The sequence below is a fragment of the Brienomyrus brachyistius genome, chromosome 15 (assembly GCF_023856365.1).
Source record: "Brienomyrus brachyistius isolate T26 chromosome 15, BBRACH_0.4, whole genome shotgun sequence".
Classification (NCBI taxonomy): Eukaryota; Metazoa; Chordata; class Actinopteri; order Osteoglossiformes; family Mormyridae; genus Brienomyrus; species Brienomyrus brachyistius.
Window position 1 is genome coordinate 11190415 of NC_064547.1, and position 21696 is coordinate 11212110.

The 21696-nt window shown below is 45.2% G+C and overlaps 1 protein-coding gene across 5 annotated transcripts in view; it reads left to right on the forward strand.

Annotated features, from left to right (window-relative positions):
- The first annotated feature begins 689 nt into the window (after positions 1-689).
- opa1 (OPA1 mitochondrial dynamin like GTPase) overlaps positions 690-21696 on the forward strand; it is a 38099-nt gene continuing 17092 nt past the window's right edge. The window contains exons 1-26 of one of the 5 annotated variants that reach the window (XM_048977669.1): positions 690-890; positions 1452-1764; positions 2475-2571; positions 3051-3158; positions 4395-4448; positions 6170-6243; positions 7056-7169; positions 9224-9277; positions 10129-10233; positions 10620-10706; positions 10979-11092; positions 11283-11363; positions 11467-11541; positions 13470-13541; positions 14036-14135; positions 14411-14541; positions 14733-14805; positions 14883-14955; positions 15168-15283; positions 16818-16882; positions 17280-17356; positions 18540-18705; positions 18915-19067; positions 19247-19355; positions 19448-19527; positions 21375-21515. In XM_048977669.1, the coding sequence (XP_048833626.1) occupies positions 862-890; positions 1452-1764; positions 2475-2571; positions 3051-3158; positions 4395-4448; positions 6170-6243; positions 7056-7169; positions 9224-9277; positions 10129-10233; positions 10620-10706; positions 10979-11092; positions 11283-11363; positions 11467-11541; positions 13470-13541; positions 14036-14135; positions 14411-14541; positions 14733-14805; positions 14883-14955; positions 15168-15283; positions 16818-16882; positions 17280-17356; positions 18540-18705; positions 18915-19067; positions 19247-19355; positions 19448-19527; positions 21375-21515 (2661 nt within the window). In that variant the 5' untranslated portion in view covers positions 690-861. The remainder of the gene's footprint in view (positions 891-1451; positions 1765-2474; positions 2572-3050; positions 3159-4394; positions 4449-6169; positions 6244-7055; positions 7170-9223; positions 9278-10128; positions 10234-10619; positions 10707-10978; positions 11093-11282; positions 11364-11466; positions 11542-13469; positions 13542-14035; positions 14136-14410; positions 14542-14732; positions 14806-14882; positions 14956-15167; positions 15284-16817; positions 16883-17279; positions 17357-18539; positions 18706-18914; positions 19068-19246; positions 19356-19447; positions 19528-21374; positions 21516-21696) is intronic. The other 4 variants (XM_048977670.1, XM_048977672.1, XM_048977671.1 and 1 more) reach the window with 4 other exon arrangements.

Genomic DNA, 21696 nt, shown 5'->3' on the forward strand with positions numbered 1-21696 from the left:
CATATCTGGCCTAAGGACAGGTACACTATAGGCTGTATGCTGATGGCAGAATATGTTTAGGGCTAAGTGAAAAATGCACACAGCTATGATCTGTTTTGACCTGGCGGAATAGATCGACCCCATAATCAAGAAGCTGAGACATCTTAGTGAGACTTCAGGGACTCATGCTACTCCCTACTCTGGAGCAGTGGTGCATGCACTTGTTATTGGTTTTGCATTGATATTTCACTGACTGCCTTAAGAAGGGGAGAAATACATGCCTGGCCATCCTGTCTGTTTGTATGGCTGCTAAATGGAGGTTCTGAAACCAATTAGTGAGAGATAATGTTCCACGTGTCCAATAGGTGGAATTCCTCAGGATTTGTATGCTGTGTGCTATATCTGTATCTTTGTGACATAACACTTTTGGCCAAGTTAATCGATACACCGATTGATACTGTTGCCCCAAACAGGAATGCAAATAATTAAGAAGAGTATCATTCTCTACAAATGGCTGTTGTTAGTAGTAAATTAGTAAAAAGAATTTAACTGGAAGAAATAACTACATTATTAACCAACAGTCTAGATGTATTTCGTTAATGAGTATTAATAGCATTATATTTAAAGAGAAAATGTCACGATCACTTTTAATTTTGGTCGGAACGAAAGTGTGCCTTAATCCGCGTTTCTGTTTCAGATCGGCAGGCATTTGTGTAAGGACCAATTTTGAGGAAGTCTCCCTGTCACCGCTTTCTTACCTTGTCCTTGTTAGCTAGCCCTAGCCTGCTGGTTGTATCATATGTAAAAAAAATGAAATAAAGTGTATTTTAAAAATATAACTGTTATTTACATTTATCCCTCCCCCTCTTTGCTCATAGCATTATGCTACGTGCTGCAAATTCTGTCGCCTGGTAAGTGATTGGTTTATAGATATTATCATTATCAAGGTAGTTAGTTGCTTATTCGGGTAGCGAATGGTTTTCCATGAGGGCGACTGTATGTGTTCACATCAGTTAGTGGGAATGAAGACAGTAATGTCAGCTACGTTCAGAGGGGACCATGAATTACAAATGCGACTAAAAGGCAGTATAAACTTAATTTGCACAATTATCTGAACTTTAAAACCATATTTACCTTGACAGGATACTATGTATTGATGGCTTTGATGCTGGAGTCTAAGTACTAATTTACTAATTAACTTGCTTTTAAGTAGGTTTATTACTGGTATTCCCTATCCAAACGTGTTATTGTCAAGCTGGGTAGCTACAGCTTTTGAAGTGTTGTTTATAATAGAGTTTTTGCATTTTTTTTCAGCTATAACTTACACATTTGTAATGACCCTTTAGTTATTTCAGAAATAAAGTTTCAGTTTTCATCAGAATATTACAAACATTTAAAAATGCAGATAAATCAGAGTTTTAGTTCATTTGTTTATATTTCCTTAATACTGAAACAGTTGTCTGTCTGCACAGTGTGGCGTGCCGGAAACTGGTGTCTTCCAGAATGAGAGTAAGAGTATCTCTGCAGAAGCCTGTCCCCATGTCTTGCGCCCCCCACTACCTGTTCTCCTGGACTGGCAGGATGCAGCACCCTCCTCATTGCCCGGCGGTCAGGCATTTCACCAACCTGTCACGGCCACCTCTGCGTTCCTCCCGTCCTCGACACGGGGGACACTGTTTCCAGCAGTACCGTTCTTTTTGGGTCACCCGGCTGGTCACGAGATTCTTCAAGCTTCGGTACATCCTGCTGGGTTCTGCTGTGGGAGGAGGGTACACCGCAAAAAAGGTAAGATGGGTGACCGCCAGCCTCCCTCAAATCATTGTAGAAAATGTTTCTCATAATTCATGTTCTCTAGTCATAATGCATGTCCAGTATATTACTCAAGATGCAGGTTCTTTGAGGCATAGTGTATATAGACCAGGGGTCACCAACCTTTTTGAAACTGAGAGCTACTTCATGGGTACTGAGCCATACGAAGGGCTACCAGTTTGATACACTCTTCTTAAATCATGTATAATACTCATGCTTTAAATGCTTTTTTTTTAGATATTGCCATTTTCAAATCTATATAAATGCAAATGTGATTGAAGAAGAATAGCAACAGGATAAAATAAAATTTTAGACACTGTTTACTGGTGAGTTGTGCTATTTTTAGAACAGGTCCACGGGCGACTAATGTGGTGCTTGGGGGGCATCCTGGTGCCTGTGGGCACCATGTTGGTGACCCCTGATATTGACTATATTACTCGTAATGTAGGATCTCTGAGGCATAGTGTATATAGACTATATTACTCATAATGCAGGTTCTCTGAGGCATTTTGCATAAAGAGTATATTGCTTATGATACAGGTTTTCTGGGACGTAATGCTTATAGAGTATATTTACTGTTAAACATGTCTATTTTACAAAAGTAATCTTTAAATCCCTGTATATGTAAATGTGGAAAAGTAACTTAGTCTGTGGAATTATACGTAGTGAATTCCTTGACGTTTCAGACCTACGATGAATGGAAAGATCTCCTGCCTGATTTCAGTGAATACACATCGATAGTGCCGGATTTCTTCTGGGAGCTCGGTGAACATATTGACCTGGGTGCGTGTTCGATGTCGTGGTTGTAGAAATTGTCATCTTTAGAGATGGAATTGTGTTGCCTTTTTTCATATGACACATTTGATATTTATGTGTAAGTGCTGTTAACATGAGGCTTTGTGATCAGTCAACAGTCTCTGCTTAAACTAGTCTAAATTCAGGGCTACTGAAGATAATGTGACCCACTCGTCGTTGACAGCAGGTCGCGGATTTCATCAAGTGGTTGTAGATTACAATCTCTGGGATGTACTTAATTACAGTTTTTGGTGCCCCTTTACACTAAGGCTACCCATATAAAGAGTTTATGAATGCTTTATAATCTGGTTATTAATTAGGTTGTAACATTTAGTAAATTATTAATAGACGATTTGTAACAATTTATAAGACAGTTTTCTTTTTATTAATGAGTTACTACTGTTTATAAGTGGCAAAGGGGAGACTTATTGTAAAGTAGTACCCACTTTTTTCTTTTACTAATGAAGAAAAGATTGTAAGTGCCCTCCCTGACGCTGAAGAGCTAGCGAAGCTGTTGCCTGATTTGGAGAAGATCAGTGAGAACTTCACCTTCCTTAGGACCCTCATCTCCAATGGTTTGTACATCAGCTGCCTGCTTGTGTCATGGTGTTTGTGTGCCTGATTGAAGCTTTTGAATCAGAATGTTCCCAGCACAAGGTGAGATTTAACATGTAGGTCTTTGGCTGATTTTATCCAATGGCGGATTATTTAAATTAATCATTAAATTAGTCAGGAGAGGCTAGGCTTGGATTCTCAGTGTGGGAGGTTGTTGTCTGTTGCTAATTGTTCATACCCAGTTATGATCATGAATGACATTTCACTTTCAAAACATACATTTTTACTCCTGTGAATAATATGTAGTAATTCTCTCATGAAGATGATTTAAATTAGTGAGAGAACTGGGGTCTGAATCTGATGGTGGGTGGGTTGATCATGAACTGTCAATCACAGGATTTGATTAATTCATATTGGTTCTTGAATTGGTTTCTCTTGGGTTTAACCAAATCAGTGATTGACATTGTATGTTAATTCAGAGTAATATGTATTTTTTATGCCTTGTTTCAACTTTTGCTTTAAACATAACTTGCCTTTAATTGAACATAAATTACTTTTGATTTTAATATTAAATGTCTGGAGATTTACTACTTTAGTTTAATCATCTAAAATGTATTTAAATAGATTATATTAGCATTTGCAGGTTGTGATACAAAACTATCTACCTGTTAATTGTGACACTTTCACATATATCTTGCTTTGTGCTTCTTTACTGTCATAAAGAGACAAGTAAAACTAGGCTTTCAAGGTCTGATGAAGAAAGAATTATACAGGATGTTAACATACACCTAGCGTTTTATTGGTAGTAGTGTGGCTTTTAATAATTACAAGTTACAGTTCTGTTTTTATAAAGATTCCAGGTGAGGGTCAAGTTGTGGCAAGGGTACTGATTAATGCTCTGCCCTGTACTGGTTAAAGTAATGGATGCTACATACTCAGTCCATTGCATTTTGTGTTACTTATGGGGGTTGTGAGCTAATATATGAAAAAATATATAGAATTTAAATTTTAAGGGCCACAATGAAATAATGACCTTTCACTAATGTCACAAACAAAGTGTAAAAAATCATCTGCTTGTGGTAAGAATTTACATATATCCTTGAGGTCCACTGGAGCTATGAAACTGGAAACAGAAGGAACATTCTGAAAAGACTCAGTGCTGCTGTAATTATGAATACATACATTTTCCTGTTTCCATCTTTTGATGATTTCTTCTCTCCACTCCCTGTCCCCCACCCCCTGCGTACTTTTTACAGGTGTTATTGTCAGTAATGAAGTCAAAGGAGCTTCTGGTCTGCGTCTGTTGTTAGGTGTGTGTGATGCCACTTCCTGGCACAGTTTCCCAGGCCACTTCCTGTGAAGCCACTGCTGATTGGTTGCTGCTGCTCAGAAGGGCGTGGTCACCAAGATAGTAGTGGCCACCAAACCAAAAAGTCCAGTGTCTAGTAGAATGTATCAGCTCTGAGAAGCCTTGCTGGTTAGCTGCTTGGCTAGAGCACAGCACGGTCACATTAATCTTACACCTTGATTGTGGTGATGTCTGTTAAAATTAAGTCAAAATTCAATATTAATTGGTGCCTTAAAAATAGAGTTATGTTGGTGTATGTTAAATCTTCTGACATCAGCAATGAGTACATCTCATGCTACATACTGCACTTAACAACAGATACCTGCTCTAGCTGGCCAATCTAAAATGCATTTGTTTGCTATCTTTTCATTAACAGATCTATTTTCTGTAACCACTTTCCTTCAGGCTGAAGGTGTGCTGGCCTCCTTTGACTTCCTAAACGTTTTGCTCTTACCTTAACATTGGATGTTCACTATAGTTTTGGTTGGTCAAATGTTTGGGAAATAAAACTTTGTTGATTTTAGAATACCACTTAATTATATAAAAATGTATTATTGCATTTCTAAAATTCTTTATTCTTATGAAGAATTCATTCTGGGATAATAAAATAGATCCTGTATTTTAAAGACGAATAACCTTTAGAAACAATTAGTATTTATAATAATTTGAAACCGTTGGAAAGTCATGCACAAATTCAGTTTTGCCATTGGCTTTGACATGGTTTTAATTGTGCAATCCATTAATTAAATTGCAAGTTTGGTCGACGCAAACTAATGAAGAACTGGCTTGGTGCCATAGGTGGTTCAAGACCAGCGATTGTCAATCCATGAGTCGCGCAAGTTCTGAAAGGGTCGTGAGGCAGAGTTGGAAATATAAGCATTTTAAAATCAGCAAGCTCCTATGCTTATCCATGATCGGATTTCCCAGCCCCATTCCTAGAATTAACCTATAAAAAAGAGTCTTGGGTCTGCAACTGCTTAGCACAAACCTAGTGAACACTAGATGCTTAATTTAAAATTCACTGGCACGTCCTATCAGATTTGTGTGATAGGCATTGATTGACATAAATTGCAGAGTGCACTGTGTGCTTGATCATAGCATTAATTTAGACCTAATCTTGATATAGAGTCGCGACACAGCTGGAATGGTAAAAACTGGGTCTTGATGCAAAAAAGGTTGAGAACCACTGTTCTAGACCCTATTTAGAATGGCGTCCCATATTTAAGTGAGAAATCCTAGTGTTGCACCTGCTTGGTACAGGTTGGATTTTTGTGCAGCAGATTTTTTTTACTGAAGCGAAACTAAATAGCAAGTGATACGCTCAGCTTGTCGAATGAAATAGCAAAGTTTTATTTTAGCACTTTTCCAAACTTTAATTTTGTGCTGCTTCTTTACTTGAATGGCAGGGTGCCACTTTGCAATAAGGCTACACATATAAAGAGTTTATGATTGCTTTAAAATCTGGTTATTAATTAGGTTGGTACACTTATTTTATAAACCATTTTAAACAAGTTATAGCACGGTGTTCTTTTTATTAATGAGTCACTACCATTTACAAGTGACAAAAGAGAGCCTGATTGTGAAGTGGTACCAATGGCAGACCTTTGTGTATAGATCTGCGAGAGCGACAGCTTTGTCAGATCGTAGTTTTGATGTCCTGTCTCCCTGAACGCCCCCTCACAGAATCTGCAGGGGACCCCGCATTTAAAGCTACAGGTGGCCAGTCTGCAGACAGCAGTGACAGGCACTTTAAAAAGGTAAGGTATTATGCAGAATGGCTTCACTATCCTTTCTTCTAGAAACTAGCTTTCTATTACCCCAGGGGCTGCCTGTGCACTTCCCTGTGTTACTGTAATAATGAATTAGCAAGTCTGTGATTATGCTTTGATAGTTTTTCTAAATCCTTGCTACCCTCTTGGTGAATGTTTCCAAGCAAGAGGCACACTTTCCATAATGTCTCTCGCGTGATCTTGTCGTCTTTCACATGCCTGTTGTGAAAGTGTACCACTTCCTGTGGGAATCCACCATTATACCCCAATAATCTGTCTAGGTGGCATGGAGCAGGAGAGCCGACCCTCAGCTTGTGAGCTGAGACTCCAGCCTTTGTCCTGATCTGCAGCTCATTTCCGCTTCGGTCTCAGTTCTCGCATCCTCCAATGCATTCCCTTGCTCTCCAGCAGCTTTACAGCTGATGTTTCGTTGCTTTTTTTCTCAGCAGTCCCACATGTGTTCAGGCCCTTCTAACCTTGTCTTCAGCCCTTGTCCCGGTGTTTGTTAACCTGGTAGATACAATTAGGTAACCTGTCCCGAGTTTCATAAGTCTTTTGTTACCTGAGGAAGTTCTCTTATAAATGCACCACTGTAAAGGGGATTGATAGTTGATTCCATGTTTTGAAATGATGTCTGTTTAAAGCTCCCCGGTTTCGCCCTGGTTTAGTGTTCGAATGGGTTTCCAGGGTCAGGGTTGGAGGTGTGTGCACTAGGCCATCTCGTCCTTGGATTGTCCCTTTCATGGTTTCACGCCTGTCTCTGCATCCCTCACCCCCACCCCCGCGATGCCCCGGTGTAGGATCTGCTCAGGGAGCTTGCTCTCATTCAGCGACAGATCCAGCAGCACGAGGAGGAGACACGCAGGACCGTACCTGATAGCGACCGCCCCAATCCCCCGTCGCACAAGCGCAAGGTGAAGCAACCCCACCCGCGGCAAACCAAACCCACCCCAGAGTTCCTCCCCCTGAGACACGCCCCTCTGCCTGGTTATGTAAATATGCCAGGCTGAGGCCTCCTGAGATTTTTCTAATTCTGTTTTGTCTGGTCTGGGAGTGGGTGGAAGAGAAACGCCCCCCACTCCCCACCTGCCGTTTCCCTTCCCTTCTCCGTTTATCCTCTACACTTCATGCGTACTCAGATATGACGGTAAACCAGTCAGCTTCCCTGAGGCTGTCTGTATTGATCTGAGACTCCTACCAGCTCCTCCTCTTTCTTTCAAAACTCTAGTTGGTGTGCAGGTGGCTTTAAGACCCAGGGGTGCTCTGATCTGCTGTTCAGCCCAGCTCTGTGACAGCATGTTCTTTTAACTTTCCTGCTAACAGCATGGCATGTCCAGGAAACGGTCTGAGTTTGTTTACCAGAAATGCATCCCCAGGCCTTCTGAGATGATTTCTGCTTATGTTTTGCCTGGTCTGGGAGGACACCAAGGCAGACATCCTATTTTAGTCAAACTGATTTCAGGAAGAGGGCGGCATGGTGGTGCAGTGGTTAGCACTGCTGCCTCACACCTCTGGGACCTGGGTTCGAGTCTCCACCTGGGTCACATATGTGTGGAGTTTGCATGTTCTCCCCAGGTTTGGATGCTGTTCAACCAAATAGTTACTTCAGCATTAGTTTAAATACACGAACTCGTGGCCATAGGTGGAAATTAGCGGGAGAACATTTCAAGCTGGATTTAAGGAAGCACTTCTTTATGCAGCGTGTAGTCAGAGTATGGAATAGCCTTCCTGATAATGTAGTGCAAGCTGAATCCTTGGGTTCCTTTAAATCAGAGCTAGATAAGATTTTAACGACTCTGAGCTATTAGTTTAGTTCTCCCCAAGCGAGCTTGATGGGCCGAATGGCCTCCTCTCGTTTGTATAGTTCTTATGTTCTTATGTCGTCGTGGGGTTTCCTCCGGGTACTCCGGTTTCCCCCCACAGTCCAAAAATATGCTGAGGCTAATTGGAGTTGCTAAATTGCCCGTAGGTGCGCATGCGTGAGTGAATGGTGTGTGAGTGTGCCCTGCAATGGGCTGGCCCCCCATCCTGGGTTGTTCCCTGCCTCGTGCCCATTGCTTCCGGGATTGGCTCCGGACCCCCCGCGACCCAATAGGATAAGCGGTTTGGAAAGTGGATGGATGGATGGATGATTTCGTGAAGGTTGACAAGGGAATAGCTTGATACCACCCCACTCAGAAAATTTTTGTGGTAAATACCGTAATCACCGTAAATACCGTAATTTTGTAAGATATCTTACAAAAAACCAGTGTAATGTCTGGAAGATAGTAAACATTCAACTGCCCAAGCCAAGCTGGCTGGTTGGAGTGCCAGTAGTAAAATGGACTATCTGGGGAGAGGGGTGCTGGTGATAGTGATGAACAAAATGAAGCTTCATGAACCACTAGCTGTATTTTCTTGACGGCACTAGATGGCGCTCTCTGTTCAAAAATAGGACACAAAGCATGACCCAAAGTAATCTAAGTGCACAATCTAGTGGGGACACAAAACACAGCAAATAATTTGTGAAGCGTCATTTTGTCCATCACTAGCTGGCAGTAATATTTTACTGCCTCTGAACGTAATGATACAACAGATTTCCAGGGTATTCTCTGCTATTAGGGAGCTGCTGTTGAATTTCAGGAGAGGTGGGATGTCTGTCCTCTGGCCTGTCTCTGCTTTTGGTTTCTTGTTGTTCTATTGTACTTACTGTGTGACTCCACAGGTATGGATTGGGGATGCCATATTTTGTAAAATCAATACACTGTGGTTTTAATCAGATCTTTTGCAGAGCATGTTTCTAATATGACCTGCTGCTGATTTTTCCCACAAAGACTGTTTGCCTCGTTTTTCCTTCTACCTCAGTCACTGTTTTCTCTTGCCCCATGAATACATCCGGTTTCTTGGGTCTTGAATTTCTTTGGTCTTCCTCCTCGGTAAGGGTTCACTGTTCAGCCTGTGTAAACTGGCTGTAAACTTTGTTTTACAGGTCTCAGATAAAGAAAAGATAGACCAGCTTCAGGAGGAGCTTGTCCGGACACAGGTACTAACCTCAATTATTTCTCTTCCTGTTATGGCCCCCATAAAGGAGATATCCTGTGTGAAATGGTACTGCACAGATGGGAAGGAAGTACCCAGTGTCACAAGGTACTGCACAGATAGGAAGGAGGTACCCAGTGTGCCATGGTACTGCACAGATAGGAAGGAGGTACCCAGTGTCACAAGGTACTGCACAGATAGGAAGGAGGTACCCAGTGTCACAAGGTACTGCACAGATAGGAAGGAGGTACCCAGTGTGCCATGGTACTGCACAGACAGGAAGGAGGTACCCAGTGTGCCATGGTACTGCACAGATAGGAAGGAGGTACCCAGTGTGCCATGGTACTGCACAGATAGGAAGGAGGTACCCAGTGTGCCATGGTACTGCACAGATAGGAAGGAGGTACCCAGTGTGCCATGGTACTGCACAGATAGGAAGGAGGTACCCAGTGTGCCATGGTACTGCACAGATAGGAAGGAGGTACCCAGTGTGCCATGGTACTGCACAGATAGGAAGGAGGTACCCAGTGTGCCATGGTACTGCACAGATAGGAAGGAGGTACCCAGTGTGCCATGGTACTGCACAGATAGGAAGGAGGTACCCAGTGTGCCATGGTACTGCACAGATAGGAAAGAAGCATATATATGCAGTATGTCTATGCAGCCTTTTTTTTTTACAGTGTATCCCTGTATAAAGCTGGGTGTTTGCTCAACTCATTATTGTTTAGTGCACCTTTCCCTTTAGATCAGTTTCTGCCCCCTGTTCTCTGTATTTGAAGGGTAAATCACAATCCAGGCTGCAGGTTTCAATTGTGCTCTAATTCTGTTTTATGCCTGGGATGATCTCACATGCAGATGAAGTATCAGCGCATGCTGGAACATCTGGAGAAGGAGAACAAGGAGCTAAGGAAGGTGGTGCTTCAGAAAGACGACAAGGGCATTCATCAAAGGAAGGTCAAGGTGATTACCGTGCTCCATTTCACCAGCTGCTAGTGGACAAGTACACTTCATTGGGTGGTACTGTACCAGGCCCATTGTTCACTGTTGCTCTTATCTAATCAAATTTAAGCATATTTGTCAGCAGTTTAATTCATCAGATCAGCTTAGACCTTTTGCCTCTTCATACATATATGAATGGGAGCCTACCTCTTAAGCACTGATTCAAGATCAGTGTGTGAAAATTAGTCTTATTGCAGGGTAAAAAAAAAAGTCCCAGAAAAGGAGGCCTCCTTGTTTTTCACACGTCCTAAGCATAGACGAGCCTCTGCGCCAAAAGTTCATCCATGGCAGTCAATCCCTGGAGGAAAAGGTTGGGTTTGTCAGCTGTGCCTGTCTCTCCTGCCCAGAAGTCACTCATCGACATGTACTCTGAGGTCCTGGACATCCTGTCCGACTACGACTCCAACTACAACACCCAGGATCACCTGCCTCGGGTACGCTGAGCCATGGTGTGCCGCTCCTACTGCTGTGTGGTGGCTGTCTAGACCAGCTTGATAATTAAATGAGCTGCTTGCGCAACTAAACTACAAAAGTTTATGGTCCATTAAACTATCCCCATAACTACCTGCTCATTATGCATACGCACTTGTCTATATTGTCCTGCTTAATCACTGTTTGAGCTGCAGCTGCCCTTTGACCTGAACCAGCCCAAGCTTAATGACAAGCACCCACTTTTCCCCATGTCATTGCACGCTTTCTCCTGTAGGTGGTAGTGGTGGGAGACCAGAGTGCAGGCAAGACTAGCGTCTTGGAGATGATTGCCCAAGCCAGGATCTTCCCACGGGGCTCGGGAGAGATGATGACTCGCTCTCCAGTGAAGGTGAATGCCGGAAACATTCTTCTCTGTGGTTCTTACTTCAGCGTCTTTGTCTTTTTTTGCAGCTTGTATCTTTGGTGAGGAAAACCCCCGTTGTCTTTGGTAGATTTCATTTGGCGATGAATCATGACTACTTTTCATCATAATTAGAAGAGTATGTGGTTCTTGAGAATGTGCTGTCTCGCTCCTTCAGGTGACACTGAGCGAAGGTCCTCACCACGTTGCCATGTTCAAGGACAGCTCGCGGGAATTTGACCTGAGCAAAGAGCAAGACGTGAGACCCTTTAAAAATGGCCACCCTGATGTGTTTTCTATCCGGATTAGCTCTGTAGTTATGGGTGCCTGCTGACCCAGCGTGATCTTCTCCCTCCGCGCAGCTGGCTGCCCTGCGTCATGAGATCGAGTTGCGAATGAAGAAGAGCGTGAGGGAAGGCCAGACCGTCAGCCCTGAGGTGAGGACGGACCCCGTGTGATGGGAGGGGTTCAGGCCATTGTGCTTGGTGAGTGTGGCTTTGTATGATTGGTGAGGAACTGAATCCATATAATTGGTGAGGGCTGGACCTTGTGTGATAGATGAGGACTGGATCCCGTGTGATTGGTGAAAGCGGGGTGTCATGGTTAGATTTTTTTGTCCTACTCCAGCCGGCGCTGCAAAACGTCACGACAGATCATGCAGCACCTCTCAGTTGCACAAACTGGAACCGCCTCCATGATGACACAACTTTGCCCTTATTGGCTGAAGATTTTAGTCACACGTATGACGTTTGTATTCCAGGCAGTTTCGATACGTTATCTGCTATTTCTCCTGAAAAGCACGTAAAGCAGTGAGAACTGGTTTTCAGTTAATTTACCTGGTAAAATTAAAGCGTGCAGGATAGGTTGATTGGTGAGTCTGCATAGGCCCTGTAGTCATGTGAGTGTGTGTGCCCTGCGCTGAGTTGGCGCCTGCCCAGGGTTGGTTCCCACCTGTGCCCATTGTTCCCAGGAAAGGCTCTGGTTCCCCTCCGCAACCCCAGTTGGGATTAAGCGGTTTCAGAAAATGGATGGATGTTTAAATAAATGACATAAATGCTCTAATAGTACACTTAAGTTAGTTGTTTATTTATTGTTAGTTACTGTAATTTGCTGCTTTGTTTAGTCGTCTAGTCTGTGAAGAATTAAGGCATTGAAGTAAGAATTGCATTGTACTCTGTACATGACAATAAAAACTTTGAATCCTTGAAATAAATGTATTTGATCTTTTTCCTGGCAGCTCACTTTTTACACAGGGCCACTGTACACAATAGTTTATTTTTTCACTGCTAACAGTTTGGATTGGGAGTTGCTTATTGTAAAAGAAGTAATGTGCATGCAGGTGATATTTGAATAGATTTATCTACACCCTTCTGGCAATGCTGCCATTGCAGTCAGGTCTTGCACACTACGAAGAGTAGAAGTTGTCCGACTTGGCTGTAGTCAGTACTCCACCCCTCCAGCCGCCGGCAGATCTCGCTCCACGTCATGTCAGCTGCAGACGGACCTAAGCCTAAATCAAACGCAGCCATAGATGAGAGCAGGGCGCCATGTGATTGGTGAGAGTGGGGCGCCATGTGATTGGTGAGAGCGGGGCGCCATGTGATTGGTGAGAGCGGGGCGCCATGTGATTGGTGAGAGCGGGGCGCCATGTGATTGGTGACAGCGGGGCGCCATGTGATTGGTGACAGCGGGGTGCCATGTGATTGGTGAGGGCTGGACCCTGTGTTACTGGTGAGAGGTGGGCTGTGTGATAGGTGAGGCCTGGGCCCCATATGATTGGAGAGGGCTGGACCCTGTGTAACAGCTGAGAGGAAGTCTGTGTAATTGGTGAGAGCTGGACCCTGTGTGACTGGTGAGAGGAGGACTCTGTGTGATGGATGAGGTCTGGACCCTGTGTGATTGGTGAGGGTTGGAACCCGTACAACTGGTGACAGTGGGGTGCCATGTTATAGGTGAGGGCTGGACCCCGTGTGATTGGTAAGAGGAGGACTCTGTGTGATGGATGCGGTCTGGACCCTGTGTGACTGGTGAGGGCTGGACCCCGTGTGACTGGTGAGGGGAGGGCTGTGTGATTGGTATGTCTCTTGCCCTCTGGTAGACACCTATATTCTCTGCATTATAAAATTATTATGCTGTTTGTTGTTAAATGCATATTCAGTTATTATGTACTACATAGTGTTTATTATTACCAATTACTTTTTTATTTAGCACAGTATTACAGTTTATTGGTTACACAGTATATTGTCATTAATTACACTGTGCTGTAGTGAAGCACAAGCAATCACTGAAAGCTTGTAGTTACAGAATATAGCAGAAGGCTGCTTTCCCAGTTTACAGAGCTGTGTACTGACTGTCTTCCTCTCAGACAATCTCCCTGAGTGTGAAGGGCCCAGGAATCCAGAGGATGGTTCTGGTGGACCTGCCGGGTGTCATCAGTGTGAGCTGAGCCTGTCTTCCCCTCACTGTAATTCAAACACGCTTACACAAGCAGGACTGGACCCGGCAGCGGATAACAAGAGCAAGTTACTAGTCATCCAGTATCTAAATAAGTATCTAATAATGGCCATCTTTCCTCTTTGGTCAGAAGCAATACTGAAGTAACCTTATTAGAAGAATCGTACACAGCCATATGCTGCACTGATATGTCAGTTAATCAAAGAGGTGCGTGTAACGTGTCCTCTGGGCCGAACCATGTGTTGCTGGAGTTAGATGGAGGAGAAGCATGGAAAGTAGGCAGTGCCTTTAGGGTGGGGGGAGGGGCTCAAATGTACACAGGTGCTGGGCTGTGGAGGGGGCTTCAGCTGGGGTTGCACACTAGGCTCTGGGCAAATTTTCGTGAGAGTGTACTGACTGTGTTAGTACGTAGCTGAATAAAGATACCATTTTAAGGCTATTGAGGGATATCTGACGCCTGCCTGTGCCTGTTCGTAGACTGTGACTGCGGGTATGGCTGCTGACACCAAGGAGACCATCTTCAGCATCAGCAAGGCTTACATGCAGAACCCCAACGCCATCATCCTATGCATCCAGGGTGAGCTGGGCTTCGGCTTCCTGCTGGCCAGCCTATTAGGAAGCCTCTCTTAAAGGCACCTTCCTCCCCTCCCCTGCAGCTTCTGTGATGTCCACACCTCCTGTTTCAGTTTAGCATTCTGTGTGGGGTCCTGTGAGGTACCATTAGACCCTGAATGTTCCAAGGCAGGTGTAAGATTGGGCTGGTGAGCGGTGTGGGGCGATGTGGGTGATGCTGGCCGGTGAGCGGTGTGGGAAGGCGTAGAGAGTGAAGGGGTTCTCCATATCCTCTCCTAGATGGCTCAGTTGATGCTGAGCGTAGCATTGTCACAGACCTGGTCAGCCAAATGGACCCTCAGGGGAAGCGGACCATCTTTGTTCTCACCAAAGTGGACCTAGCTGAGAAGAACCTGGCCAGTCCCAGTAGGGTGAGTGCCTGTCCAATATTTTTTGTTTGAGTATCTCTGTTTTGGCCACAAGGGGGTGCAGTTTGGCTATTCTAGACAGCTGCTCATACAGTAAAATCTTCTGTAGAAATCTGCTAAAATCTGGGATAATTTACTACAAATGGCTGCATGTATAAAATAAACTATTTAATATGTTATTTTCTTTTGTACAGATTCAGCAGATAGTAGAAGGAAAGCTGTTCCCCATGAAGGCGCTGGGCTACTTTGCTGTGGTGACTGGAAAAGGTGAACCCTGTCTGGCCGTTGGTGGGTGAGGGAGAGTGAAGTTGGTCGGCCTTCAACTCTCACCTGTGCCCTTTCAGGCAGCACCAACGAGAACATCGACGCCATCAAGGATTACGAAGAGGAGTTCTTCCAGAAATCCAGTCTGCTGAAGTACGTCTCTGCGTGTTCGGGGCATGGTTACTTTAGTTAGGATGTGAACCCCAGGGTGTATGACCTCCCTCTGGCATTATTTTTTGCATTTTAGCGCTTTAGCAATTGTGGTTAGGATCGGGGGGGGGGGGTACCCAGTTCTTTGCCGCATCGGCAGCTGTCACTCGCAATCCGTGACTCGTCCCTGACTAATGCGCCTCGGATCTCTCCAGGAAGGGGATGCTGAAGGCTCATCAGGTGACCACCAAGAACCTGAGCCTGGCCGTGTCTGACTGCTTTTGGAAGATGGTGCGCGAGTCTGTGGAACAGCAGGCAGATTCCTTCAAAGGTTGGATAATTAGAGAGGCTTATTACCAAAGGGGGATGATTATTCTGAGCAATTTATACAGATAATCAGTGTTGGGAGCAGATTGGGTTAAGAGTACAACTTTGTGTCCTTAGCAGCGCTCTTGCATAGTGCCAACTGCTGGTCTGGGTATATAAGGCTCTCCTTGCATTAAATGCCCTTCATTTTTATGAGATTATGGTATTAGATCCACTAAGATGACAGAAAGTGCTGCAAATAGTTCTGAAGTTATGTAATGTGTGGACAGGCCATGTTTAGGTCACCATTCTTGTACTTTGAGAGAAATGGATTATGTTTATCTTAGTCAGAGTCACAGGGGCCCAGGACCCCCTACCAGGCAGCAAAGGGCCCAAGACTGGGCAGCACTTCCAGGCCGGCACACGCAGTCAGGGTCTGGGGGCTGCAGTCAGAGATGCAGGGGCCCAGGACCCCCTACCAGGCCGCAGAGGGTCCAAGGCCAGGCAGCACTTCCAGGCAGGCACACGCAGTCAGGGTCTGGGGGCTGCAGTCAGAGTTACAGGAGCCCAGGACCCCCTACCAGGCAACAGAGGGGCCTAGGCTGGGCAGCACTCCCAGGCAGGCACACGCAGTCAGGGTCTGGGGGCTGCAGTCAGAGACACCAATGAACCTAACTGCAGATTTTCGGACTATGGGAGAGAACTTGGAGGAAACAGCACAGAGTGGAGGTGGGAGTCAAACTCACAACCCCAGTGGCATGAGCCAGCAGTGCTAATTGTAAATCGTGCCTTCTGGCTTTAGTAACTACTCTGTTGTTAGCACCTCTCAGGACAGATCGACTCCCCCTGACCTGGCATGTGTGAAGCTGCTCTGTGTCCATGTCCCACCAGTGTACTGCCCTCCCATCCCAGTATCCCAGCGTATGTCCCACCACAACCAGTGCCCAGTCCTCGGCCAATTAGGGGGTACTGGAGCATCACACATGCAGGGGAGTGGGGCAGATTGATTAGGTGCCAGGCCTGGCTCCCCTGCCCATTGTGTTGCTTATAGATTTTCGGCCCGTTGGAGCGCGTGCAAAACCCCTGAGGGGTGGGTAGCTCAGCAATTACGACGTCTTCCATTGTGTGAGAAGAGATGGGGCCATCACACAAGGGATTATAGATCCTTGCGCATTGAGAGATGGCGGGAATGCGATTAAGGCTACTGGCTCCAGCAAGGATGTTCCCAGACTAGTGTTCCCTGCGTGCCTGGTGCCCGTGCCTTGCTTAGCTCCTGGACTGGAACAGAGCATTCTGCTTCATGTGAGAGTTAAGACGGAAGCACACTTAACACAGGTAACACTTTGCACCTGAGACGTTGAGTGGTTCTCTCCTGTTGGCCGTCCGTACGTACGGGAAACTGCTGGCTGTACAGGAAGATGCCCCCCCCCCACTCCCCCCGGCTACTAATAAAGCCGTCTGCAGGCTTGACGCCGTGAGGCAGCATATTGATCGCTGTATGGATTCGCCTGTTGATTTCTCACCTTCTTGTCCCGCATTTTCTCCCCATTGTGATTTAGCGTCCCGCTTTAATCTGGAAACTGAGTGGAAGAACAATTACCCCCGCCTGCGGGAGCTGGACAGGGTAAGAGCAGGGGGGGACATGGGCAGCGTCAGGCTAATGTCTGAATACATATGTATGCAGTGATGCTCAGACCAGGAGGAGCAAGGGCAGCTGGGTTAGACCCCAGTACTGTCCAGCTCTCTCACACCCAAACACCACATCGCCAGGCATTGAAAATAGGGGTGAATGGTGAGTTAACAAATTGGGAATAGTATTCTACCAAAAGTATTTAGTTATTTAGGTGATAGGCTTCACTGAGAAATCATAGGATGTGTGAAATAAAGTTGCTTGCATTAACAATGAAACATTGAAGCGCCTTTATCATTCTCCTTATAAAGTATGACTTTTGTCAATAAAATGCCCATATTACAAACAGGATTCCTAGTAAAATGCACTTGCTTCTCTCTCGTTTCAACAGAACGAGCTCTTTGAAAAGGCCAAGAATGAAATCTTGGATGAAGTGATCAGTCTGAGTCAAGTTACACCGAAACACTGGTATGTACTGGTAGGTTGGCTTTGTGCAGAGTGTGAGGGATGGACCTGGGATGCGTTTTCAGTTTGGTTGGCAGAATAAAGTCCCACCCTGCCATATTTTTAAGATAGGAACACGCTGGTATGGTATATCACCCCTGCTAGTGTCTCCTTATTGGCTTCCGGCCTGCCACAGAGTCCATTTTCAGGTAGCAGTGTTTATCTTTATGGCTGAATAGCTTGGCTCCTCCTTACCTCGCTGACCCCTTGCAACCCAGCTCTCCCTCTCGGTTACTTACATCATGAGTGACAGTCTTTTTTTTTCTCTGCTTTTATCGTGTTTCTCTTCTTGTTTCTTTTTGTCTTAGATTTATTTGATTTTGGCCAGTATTTTGGTCAGCCTCGGTTGTTTTAAATATGCTCTATACATTTTGACTTGATTTGATCTGAAAATTGTACCCAACCATATGCATAATATCCCAACCATACCCTACTGTATACCGGGGTTCAGTGATCAGCTCGCTTCAGCCATTTGAAGCTCTGAAGTTCGCCAAGCTGCTCACCAGCTGGTGGCTGTTGGCTCTGACTTGAAAGAACTATGACAGGTCCACGTGCTGCATGAAGGAAATGGGAGGTTCGGTCTAGGGGGGCCAAACACTGGAGCTCCGTCAATAAGCCCGAGGCGGGTTTCGAAAGATTCGCACGTGCATCGTGTCCAGGATCGATGGTGTGATGAACGGCCCCTTGCACAATCATAGGCCACCCTAGCGCCGGTGTGAGCAGGCAGTGCATCGGAATGCATATATTGATACAAGGCTGAGAGGGCCGGTGAAATATGACCCCCCTCATTCGTGATGAATGGGCTGTCTGATCACTGATGAGGGAAGCAATATTTTACCCACATGCTTTTGTTCATCTCAATGGCGTAAGCCACTCCCCCTACCAGTCATCTTGAAGGGGGCTCTTTTGCACATGGCTGGCTTGTGGGTACAATCGCACTTGGGGACTCAGACCATAGTTCTTATAGAACCAGGTGTTCACCCAGAGTACCACACATCAAAATTTTGCTATTTATCTAAATCAAAACCTTAGAGCCATTTAAGTCCTTAAGAAAAGGTCGTAGTGAAAAGGTTAAATGAACGTGACAGAAGCCAATTTTGCTGACTCTGAGGATCCAATAAACCCATATTCCCCTCATTCCCCCCAGGGAGTCCATCCTGCAGAAGAAGCTGTGGGAGCGTGTGTCCACCCATGTCATTGAGAACATCTACCTCCCTGCCGCCCAGACCATGAACTCTGGAACCTTCAACACCACTGTGGACATCAAGCTCAAGCAGTGGACTGATAAGCAGCTGCCCCACAAAGCTCTGGAGGTGCTGCCCACCCCCGGCTACTGTGTCCCATTGTACTTATCTGACTGCTCCGTCTGTCTTTCTTTCCCATCTGTTTGTCTATGTGTGTTTTATTTTGCAATGTTTTGTTATATATGATGTCTGCAGTTAGATATAAGAACGCTATCTAACTATAGATGAGCTTCAGAGCACTGAGCATGGCATCAAAAACCCCCCCCACCTCCTCCCAGGTAGCATGGGAGACCCTTCAGGAGGAGTTTGCACGCTTCATGGCCGAATACAAGGGCAAGGATCAGGATGACATCTTTGACAAGCTGAAGGAGGCGGTGAAGGACGAGAGCATCAAGCGGCACAAGTGGAATGAGCGCGCCATGGACAGCCTGGTAGGGGGCCTTGGGCCCAACTCCACACCAGTTTCTCTCACTTTATGCTGACCAATGGCCAGGCAATGAACAGAATCAGGAGGTTCTTTTAAACTTACCGTAGTGGGTTTTTAGTCCCTTTGAGTATCGCTGCGTCTTGGGGTGCCCTGAAGCTGTAACCAGGCCTTCTTTCTCCCCAGAGGGTGATCCAGCATAATGCCCTGGAGGACCGCTCTATCACAGACAAGCCCCAGTGGGACTCTGCCATCCAGTTCATGGAGGAGACCTTGCAGTCCCGCCTCAGAGACAGTAGGCCTTTCTCATGTCCCCCACCTTGCCTGTCTCCTGCGGCTCTCGTGCTGAGCCTGACATGCGTTCCCTCTGCCCCCCCCCCGCCTCAGCCGACTCAATCATCAGCGACATGGTGGGGCCTGACTGGAAAGAGCGATGGCTCAACTGGACAAGCCGTACCCCAGAGCAGGTCAGCAGCCGTCTCACAAGCCAGTAGATCCAGTGGTCGTGGTGCATGTTGGCACCAATGACATAAGAAAGGGCTGGAGGGCTGTTCTGCAGGATAAATTCATAGTCGCGGATAAGCTTAGAAGCAGAACATCTACAGTGGTTCTCTGGAATACTTCCCATGCCGCGTGCAAGCTAGGCTAAGTTAGCTGAGATAAGGGGATTAAATGTGTGGCTAAAAGGGTGGTGTGGGAAAGAGGGCTTTAGGTTTATGGGGCACTGGAAGACCTTTTGGAACAGGTGGGACCATCTGAACCAGTGGGGAACCAGTGTTTTGGGGAGGTGTATGTGTGTAGTTGAGGAATAATTTAACTAGGGACTTGGGGGGAGGGGGGGTGATTCTGTAAATCACAAAATTCATGATTTAGAGGCTTTAATATCATCAGACACTTACGACTAGGGCTGGACGATTTATCGATTTCAAATCGAAATCACTGTAATTGCTATTACAGTTGGGTATGTGCACGCGGTCTTATTTAAAAAAAGATACAAAACGAGACGCATATAATGTTTATCCATTCGTTTTGTATTTGTCCGAGTAACAAAGCAAAGGAATGATAAGCCGCTTCAGTCGAAAACTGCATTTTACTTCTCATTTTAAATAAAATGCAGGGTTGGCAACTTTGGTCAACTGCATGGAGTGAGATTTTCTGTTCTCTGTTCTTCACATACATTTACATGTATGTAAGTTTTATTACCTTGTAAATAGTCTGTATTGTTTGCAAACTGCTGTAACATTTTTGATGCAGCTAATTTTAAGTTCCGAATGGAATACAGATTTGCCGTAAGATTTCTTGCGTGAGAGTCTGAGTTTGCAACCCTGAATACGTACATTTTTTTGTTTCACCTGAATTGATTTGTATAGAAAATAACATATATTTGTTGAAAAGCAGAAACTGAAATCACCAATAAACGACTCCTATTTATTCAACGTTTTATAAAATGCATACTACGTTTAAAAATTTCCAGCTTTACGGTTTCAGGACAGAACAGCCACATTAATGATATTGACACCAATACATACAGTAAACTGGTTAAATTTGCAGACGACACCAAGGTGGGTGGTGTAGCAGATACTGATCTAGCAGCACAGGGGCTACAACGGGATCTGGATTTAATTAGCTACTGGGCTGATACCTGGCAGATGAAATTTAACATAGATAAATGTAAGGTAAGGTAATGTAAGATAATCCATGCAGGGAGCAGAAATATAAAGTACAGATACAGCACACAATGTCCCCATAACGTGATAAATATCCGTATTTTTTCCCTTATGGGGACCGGTTTCCTGGTCCAGTCCAGTACAGTAAATGTACTGATATGAATGAAAAACATGACTAAAAGTAGTCATATCCACTTTTTCAGATCCAAAATGTTCACATTTTGTGGTTTTTATCTTTTGATGTTTTCAATTATGACCTGAATTTTATAATATATGCATTCTAGTCATATAATATATGCATTTTCAAAGATAAACCAGTGTAAAATGCAAGCAGGATAGATATCTGTGTTTAATTGTTGCATTAGTATTTTGCCTCTGTGTTCTGGTAGATTTTTGTTAACAGGTGTGGGGTGTCTTAGTTTAGAATAAGCTGGAGAAATGCAAAGAACCTCACTCCACCAGCATGCGAAGGGTTAATTTATCATTAACGTCAGCATGTGGTTCTAAATACTCAAAGCAGAAAAATTCAGTTTAACTGCTAGATTTGTCCCCCACTTTGGTCTGGGTGTTCCTCTTGTTGGTGTCCCTTTAAAGCTGCTACAGGTTCGAGTTCATGTGACATGTTACGGGTGCCCCTGTATGTACAGCACATCAGGAACGCCACCCGGGGCGAGCTGGAGCGTCTGCTCAGGGTCAATGAGGAGCACGCGGCCTACCTGGCCAACGACGAGGTCACCACCGTGCGCAAGAACCTAGAAGCAAACGGCGTCGACGTCGACCCTGTGCTGGTGAGTCTTGTGGCCGGGGCTGCGTCAGTGGGCCTCATGCCGTCCCGTGCTCCCTAACCACTCCTACACTGTTTACAGCTGCAGACAGCCCGCTAGGCCAGGAGTAGCTGTAAACAGCCTTTTCACACTCATAAATCTGGGGCCCGTATCACGAAGTAGGATTTTTTTGCTTAGCTGGATA